At 38.6% G+C, this 8,286-nt stretch overlaps 1 protein-coding gene across 2 annotated transcripts in view; it reads left to right on the forward strand.

Annotated features, from left to right (window-relative positions):
• The window catches only part of NAA15 (N-alpha-acetyltransferase 15, NatA auxiliary subunit), a 43,450-nt gene extending 35,164 nt beyond the window's left edge, over positions 1–8,286 (forward strand). Inside the window, exons 20-21 of one of the 2 annotated variants that reach the window (XR_008466515.1) lie at positions 2,847–4,693; positions 7,291–8,286. Coding sequence is in view for 1 of the 2 variants with exons in the window: in XM_054201941.1 (XP_054057916.1) it covers positions 2,847–3,047 (201 nt within the window). In the remaining variant the exon portion in view is untranslated. Of the gene's footprint in view, positions 1–2,846 lie in introns of both variants that reach the window. The other variant, XM_054201941.1, reaches the window with a different exon arrangement.

Genomic DNA, 8,286 nt, shown 5'->3' on the forward strand with positions numbered 1-8,286 from the left:
AGGTTGGGTTGTCATGTGAGAGAAAGGGGTATCGGGTTCATCTGAAATGAAATGTTTAGTGTCCTTTTCACACGTTAGCTTAATTTAGTTTTGCCATAATATGGAAAATAGCTAGCTAGCAGTAGAAACCATGTCACTGCTGCAGGTGGTGGGAAAGCTTATTAAACACAGGAGAGTTCACGTGGCAAAAGATACTAAAGCCCCCCAATAAGAAAAGATTGTAGTCTGTCCGAGCTTTGGCTGTTACACAGATGAGTGTTTACAAGAAAAAGATTGGCTTAGGAGTGGCTCAGACTCCGTGAAAGCTTGCCCTATTCATCCCCCTGCAAGCTGTGTGAATTATCTTAGTTTTAATAAAAGGCGCATATGTACGTTTTGGCGTTAGTACGTAGATAAGTAAAAAGCTCACCAAACTTTGAAATTCTGCTCCATTCTGGTGGTGATGGAATAATCCCCTGTGCCACTACCACCATGCCCCCTTCCCTCTCCCGCACCTTCATCTGGGAAAGCGATCAATTCTGACTTGCCATTCAAAGTATTTGAGAGAGAAGGTAATTTATTTTTTTTTTTAGTATCTTCAGATTTTTCTTATGAAAAATTATTAAACATGTTTTTTTTTCTTCCTATGACCACATACTGGCAGAACCTTACCTGACAAAGCAGAGAAGGAATAAAACATCCTTTTCTTTTCTAGTATTTTCTAAGATATTTCTGTGTCCTCGTCAAACCATTTCCTTTGGCATCACTGTGAGAGTGTCCAGCACATTTAATTAAGTATTAGAGAGATTCCTTGGTAGGCCATGCGAACTTTAGGATATTTCATTTCTCTCAGTTCCCCTGGCACTTTATTTCTTTATTGTGCTCTTTATGTCTGGGGACTCAAGAATTTTTTAGATCTATTACAAGTAAAATTGGTGAACTTACTAGTAAAATTTATTAATTTGTAAGCCAAACCCAGCTTTTTCCAAAAAACATCCCTTTGGAAATATGCTCTGTTCAACAGAACTGTAATTGGGAAGGATTTTAAATTTACAATAGAATTTTTGGACAAAATAGAGGGGGGGAGGGGAAAGAGAGACAAGAAAAGACAATTTGCCGTGATTTATAAACTTGCTTAGGATGTTAAAGATTCACATCCTTTCTTTAGCTGTTCTGGTTATGGGACGCCAACTCATGTCTTTTATAACCTAAGTGCATATTTGGCAGTTTTCATAACTTTTTCTTGTTTGCTTTCTTGTTTGGGTGGGGGTTTTTTTGTGCTCTTGTTTGAGCAGTCTCAAAGAGCTTAAGATAGATTATCAATAGATTAAATGGCCTTCAGCAGCATACTTTTTGTCTCATAGCTGTGGGGTTTTGCCTGAGAATGGGATTCTGGGAAAATATAACCAAAAATGCTTGGCTGTTTTAGAGGCGTTATTTTGTTAGGACTACAAGAAGCATTTGCTTTCTGAGCAGTGTATAAAGATGATATACACAGCATTGTAATAAAACTGGAAAAGTTCATTTTAAGCGTTCTTGGTGCCAACATAAAGTAAGAGTTGGAGATCTACTGAACTTTTAAGATGGGAAATTGGAAAAAATGAGAATCTGAAGGAGTCTAGGCATTCGTTGGAAGGCATTCTCGGGTGCAAAGAGATCAAATTTATTACATTTCATTTTAGTAAAGACCAGCTGTCTCAGCACATTGCAGGCATAAATCTTAGATATATTTGGTGACCTGTGGATGCCAGTGTCCCAGAGAGCCAATGTGAGGAGAAGGGGTTGTTGAAGAGAACTTCATAACCCCACGGCAGGAGGACAGAGCAGTTAATCTCAATACACAGAACAAATAAAAGCTATAGTAAATGTCAGAGAAGTGGAAAAAGACTGGCTTACTATGCTAATGCTGCCATACAGGACACGGACGGATGCTAAATGCTGCCAGGCTTCAGTGAAGCTCAGTAGGTTTGGTTTCTCATGCTTGGAATGCAAGTTGGAAAAAAAAAAAAAAACCAACAGGAAATCCCCTTTTTCTCTTCTAAATCATGAACAAAAATGGATATGAAACTGCAGATATATCTGAAGGATGTGATAATATCTGAGTAATTTGGTTTGATTCACTAGTTACAGACGTACTGCAGTTAAGTCACGTATCCTTCAATGTAAAAATGTTTTCTTTTTCCCCCCTACTGGAAATGTTTTCCCATCTAATTATGGCTGTTCAGCTGTTTCTATTTTTACATTTTAATTATATTCCACAATTCTTCCAATTCTATCTGAAAGCACATTCACAGAAGTCATTATTAGGAAATTACAGTATAAATTCTGGATTAATTGTTTTTATTTGTGAACACTAAAATTCAAACGCACGTTACGTATTGCTGAAATGTTCGGTGTATCCCAAGATTTTGGGGGGGTGCACCACAAACCCAAAAACCACATTTAGTTGGTTCTTGGTTGCCAACTTGTAAGAATCAGTTTGGTTTTTTTAGGAAAATAAGGAACAGGTGATGAATTTTCCTGTGCAACCTGCTCTAGGTGAGCCTGCTTTGGCAGCAGGGGGGTTGGACTAGATGATCTCCAGAGGTCCCTTCCAACCCCTTCTGTTCTGTGAAATGAGTATTTTTCGTTTTCAGTCAAGATTTCTAGCTGTTTCTTAAAATGCCTCTTTAAACTGCATTATTTTAAATCAGACTCCACTGGTATTTCATGCTGTGTGTGGTTAAAAAAAAGTCATTTGATACCAGTAGAAACTTGAAAACAATACTTGGAGTTTGTTTTCTTTGTAGGACTGTATTTCTGGTTTGTGAGTGTTCAGATGAACGTGTAAGAAACCGTAACACTTCTTTATTTTTCTCTCTAATTAGACTTGTATGGAGGTATTAGAAGCTTTATGTGACGGTAGCCTTGGAGACTGTAAAGAAGCATCTGAAACTTACAGAGCAAATTGTCATAAGCTTTTCCCTTATGCTTTGGCTTTCATGCCCCCTGGATATGAAGAGGATATGAAGATCACAGTTAATGGAGATAGTTCTGCAGAACCTGAAGAACTGGCCAATGAAATATGAACAACTTTATTGGAAAAAAATGACATTGGACCATATCTGGTGTATAATATTTTTGTCACGCACCTGCTGAATTGTTCTAATGTACACGGAGAACAGAAGGAAAAAAAAAACCACCACAAACCGTTGCCTTCAAATAGTTTTACTTTTTTTTTTTTATCCTGCTGACAAAGTATATATATAAAATATCTAACATATTACTGGATATAGGTTGTTCGGTTTCTTAAAAATTAAAAGCTGCTAAAATTGAAGAAAAAAAACCCTTCTCCTTACCTACCTACCCATGTTTTTAACTAATTTATATAAAATCTGGAGGCATGTAGCCCTCGGAGCAGGTGTGTGGCAGAAATATTACTTTAAATTTGTCTTGTGAGATTACTGTTATCTCAGACAGCAAAAATGCTGTTTTAGCACTGGATTCTTTCACTGAGCACAAAGAGTTGTTGGGGCTTTAGCATCTGACTGATTTTGATACGGGGATGATTCTGTCCATAGGAAGTATGCAATGTGAATCAGAATATACAGAGAAACCTGCAACATACGTCTTATGTTGTGGATGCTGGGACATACAGATATCAGGCTGAATTAAGAAACATAGTGTGTTCAATAAGCTTGTTGTGTCTCTGAAATTCACTGTACACGATCAGTTTGGTGTTCTTGCACCACAGTTTTTAACTGAAGGAACCGGTTAAATATCTCTCTCTCTCTCTTTTTGAATTAAACTCGGGGAGGGAGGGGGGAGAATCAACATTGCTGTTCTGGAGATGAACCTATCCGCGTAGGTTGGCCAAACTTTTTAAAACTGTAATGCAAGAACCAAATAAAATTATGCACTGTGATGTGGCACCAACTAATTAGAAAGACAGCATGCATTTTTCACATAGAGTGAAAAGAAACTGAGAACATACTATGGCTTGAAGTTGCAAAGAGGAGAACTCCTGACTACCGTTTTGACTGATCAAGAGACTAATAGTTTAAAACCTCAGCAGGCCTTGTTCACGTTATGCAGAAAAAAATAAAATAAAAGTGCTGCAGTTTAGATACCTCTGGAACTTTTCCACAGTGTCACAGGTTTGTAATACTTGAAGCCCTACATTTCTAAGAATATATTTCTTGCTCAGTTGTTTCAGGCAAGCCCAAGACTTTGTAACTTTTAAGGGGCCCAAGATTTTTTTTCAATAACAGACCAGCTTCTTATTCCTGCAGTTACAGATGTAATTTCCTTTGTCAAACATAAGGTACCAAATATAATGCAATAAAACGTTTTGAAAAACAATTGTGTGAATATTTAAACCAATCTCTGTTGTACTTTGAAAAATGAATGGGTTCGCTAGAGTGCAGCTCAGGGTTGGCTTACTGTGCTGTCCGGTTACGCTAATAATGTCACTGCTGATGGGTGGTCGTCGAGTATAAAGTGCAAATGCATATTATATGTAAATACTGAATGTCTGGGAAGTCCTATAACACAGAATGCTTTACTACTTGGCTTTTAAGTTCCATCAGTGTTACGTTGAATTTTATTTTCCGAGTCAAGCTTCAGTCTACAAGTCTACTGTGTTAATAATATAGATAAGTGCTCAAATGTGGTTATTTTTTTTTTATAGGCTCATCATATAGAACAGAGCAGAAAATAAACTACAGCTTATAAAGTGAGTGCCTTCTTTGCTGCAGGAGTTCAGTTACAGAGTCTCTGTTGTGTGGATACACAGCCTTCCTCTTCCACATCATGGAATTCAGTGATTGACACGTACAGTTAAGAAATCCAGGAAGACTTATTGGCGTTTGTAGTTTTCTAACTGTCAGAAGAACAGGTTTTTGTTTCTTGTGTCTTCAGCACCACTTTCTTTTCATGGTTAGACTATCGTTGTGTACGTTTTCAGTGTAGTTCATGTCGGAAATGTAAGTTGTATTGCTCTATTTGTGTATTTAATCTGCTGGGCTTTTAGGGACTAGAATACCTATGGAGCCTTTAATTGACTCTGGTATTTATGTCTAGATCTCAGTCTTTTCTGCAGCCTGAGATACTTGGACTGCATGTCTTCTGCAACTACTGAAGATGGTTCAATCTTGCCTACACAAGCTATGAGCTTTTGGCCTTGCCTCTGAGTATTGCTGCCGTTTCCTTGGCTTCTGATGCTTAGCTGGAGGCAGATGAGTGCTCACTCTTTTTAACAGATTGTGAATTGCATCAAGCAATTTTTAATTTTTTCCAAATTCTGAGTTTTTTTGGGTGCTGCCTATAAATGGGATTATTTCCTTTTTCACCGCCTGTTTTTGCATTGAAATAGATGAACTTAAAAGCAAGAAGTTACTTGTTATCTTTCATTATGCAAGTGGGAAAGGATATTTCTGTGGGCCTTCCAGAAGCCTCCATCTACACATCTGTTGTGGTTTCCCCCAAAGACACTTCTTCATAACCTTGCTGTGAAAGGCATCCCTAGTGCTTCAGAGATGATGCTTTCGGATTAAAGAGGTTCCTCATCTCCTTCCAGAAGACTGCAGTCCCAAATGAAACTAAGTCAAGAGTTTACCTGAAGAAGGTGGTTCTTTAATTGGCAAAGGATTTGTTATTCCTTCATCTTCGCATCTCTCCTGTTTAGATGCAATGCCAACTTCTGAGGAAGAGTTTTTAAGAGCTGGAAGTGAAGTTACAACCCAATGCAATGAGTCTTGCAAAGTGGTAGCAGACAGTGTCATTCTACAGTGAAAGTTTCCCTTTGCATGCCGAGATCCAAAATTGTAATCGTTGGTGCTCGACTGCCAAAGCAGGTGAGCAGGGATTACAGTCATGGTCAGAGTGACCTAGAATGTCATTAATGACGTGATTTCGTTTGATTCTTCATGATTTTCACTGCAGAAAGATGTTCTCACCATCAGTGGAGCCACTGGTGATGACATGTGCCACGGATATCTTTCCTTGGGCAGGGGGGGAAGAAAAAGTTCAAACAACAGATTTTCCCTAGATAGAGACTGTAGATGGTGCGAATGCACGCTGCGTGAAGCAATGCCAGAGTCAGAAGTGGACTTAAATTGTAAGTAACTGAAAGTAGTTCTTTGCCCCAAGAGGACAGATAGGTGAGGTGCCCACTTCATCCATTTGGAGACCAGAGCATTCAGACATGTGGTATGTGTGAACAAACAGGCAAAACAGTCTCAAAAAGATCTATTCAGTAACTCATTTCTTTGCATCTAAAATGCCTTAAAAGCCTCTATATTCTACAGTTATGGTTTTTGTCAGTAGAGGTCTTAATACTTCCATGTTCATAGAAGAGGAGTCATGTTCTGATGTGTGGTGTGTCAGCCAGAATACAGAATGAACTTTGTTGCTCAGTTTTTCTCCTAGGGTAGGGAGAAAATTCCAAGTTTCCCAGGGAGCTTTCTAGGGCTAGATGAGGTATGTATAATTAACCCTCTAAATCTTCCTTTAGTGTTTGCTTTGGTTTGTTTTTCCAGGTCTGGAGGTGCTCCAGCTGTACGGTTGACCCTGGAAGCTGGTGTGGCACCATACTCTTCAGGCAGACTGAATTAGCATTGTCTTCATGGAAGGGAAACACTGATGAGAGTAGGGCAAGATCAGGCCTGAGGAACGAGAGGTGCAAGTACAATTTCAGTACCACACGAGCAAGTTCAAATAAGAAAATGTACTATCTTTGTCTAGTGTGATGCTTTTGAGGGTTCGAGCAATGGTGCTGTCATTCCTGCAGTGCTCGCATCCCGTGCACCGCAGTTGGGCTTTGAATGTGTGCCGCTAATGCTAACAAAACCCCTCGATAGAATAATCCAGCTCGATATACCAGAATTAAAGTGATTTTGTTTCTCCCTTTTCATGATTGCTTTAAATGTTTTTGTAAGTGTTCTGTACTGGGTAGCTGGCCAACTTTGGAATCTTTCCCCCGTCTTTCCCCCTAAGAAAGTTTGCTCCAAAAATGCAGTTGGTACCTAAGCTCGAACTAGGCGTAAGTAAGAGTTACACTTCTCTGATAACATGCTGCTTTGGGATTCTGTGGAGGAAAATGATGCAAATGTAATATAATTAGACAGTCATATCAGTAAGGGACCAAGCAGTCTATCAGCTCATTAATGAAAGTTAAAAGTTCCATATGTAGAAAGATGGTTGCTAAGCTTGGGGAAAGACTCTTGCTTCCAGGAGCATTACGGTCGTGAGCTGTTCTTGGATGTTGTAAGGAGCAAAGGGCATACACTTTTACAAAACTCATGGTCATGTTATCATGATTATATTTCCTAGAAATCAAAGCTGTGGTCCACCGACACCACTTTTAATGCCTGTTTCGGGCAGAGATTCTTCTTCCCAAGAGCCTACAGCCAGCAGTGGGAAGGGCAAGGAGCAATTGATAGAGCAGCTCGGCGAAAGGAGACTGAAGTGAGTTACAAGGAGGTGGCATAATAGAAATTCCATTTTAGATTAAGTATAAAATAGCTTTTTTTATTAATAGAAAGATTACTGAAGCTGTAAATACTATAAATGCAGTCTTCCCACGCCAAGGAAGCTGTAAATGTGTATTACTTTTAGAGTGGTACAAGAAAATAGTAGTACGTTCACAAAGATTCTAGCTTTGTATGTTGGTCTTCAAGTAAATTGTGGCAGAAAACTCGGAGGACAAAGATTGTCCAGTTTACACGGGACCATATCAAAGGGTTTGTAAGAATATTGCGAGAGAAATATTACTAGAAAATCCAAAGCATCTTAGAATAGCTTTCCTAAGATGTTTGTTGTTTTAATTGAAAATGTTACATCTGCTCACTGTTCGTAACAAAAGACAAAAAGTACTTTTACTAAATATTTCTGCCTGGCACTGCCCATTCAATATCTACCTCTACTAGTCCTAGTCTAGTTCAGCTACTGCATAATTTTAGCCATTTAGCATATAACATATGAAAAAAAAAAAAAAGTGTCATTTACCTGGTTGGTGAACAAATGTATGATGATGGGTAACGTTTAGTTTTAAACTGTAATGCAATAAACCACAAACTTAGTGAAAGTCCTGTTGGTTCAGTGCAGCAGCATATTTATTGCTTCATTGCTGATCCGTTCAAGAGAAAAAAAACAATTACGAACTCCACCAAGTTACTTGCAGTTGTACTGGGATTTGCTTTCCCTTCCAGCCTTCCTAACCGGTTAACAATGTTGTACTGTGTTTTTACGCTCTTCTCTGGTGGTAGCAAATATCAAAACTGGCAGGAAGTCAATCAATGAATAAAAATGCTGAGTTTTGTTTGTAAA

Source organism: Rissa tridactyla, chromosome 5 (assembly GCF_028500815.1).
Source record: "Rissa tridactyla isolate bRisTri1 chromosome 5, bRisTri1.patW.cur.20221130, whole genome shotgun sequence".
Classification (NCBI taxonomy): domain Eukaryota; kingdom Metazoa; phylum Chordata; class Aves; order Charadriiformes; family Laridae; genus Rissa; species Rissa tridactyla.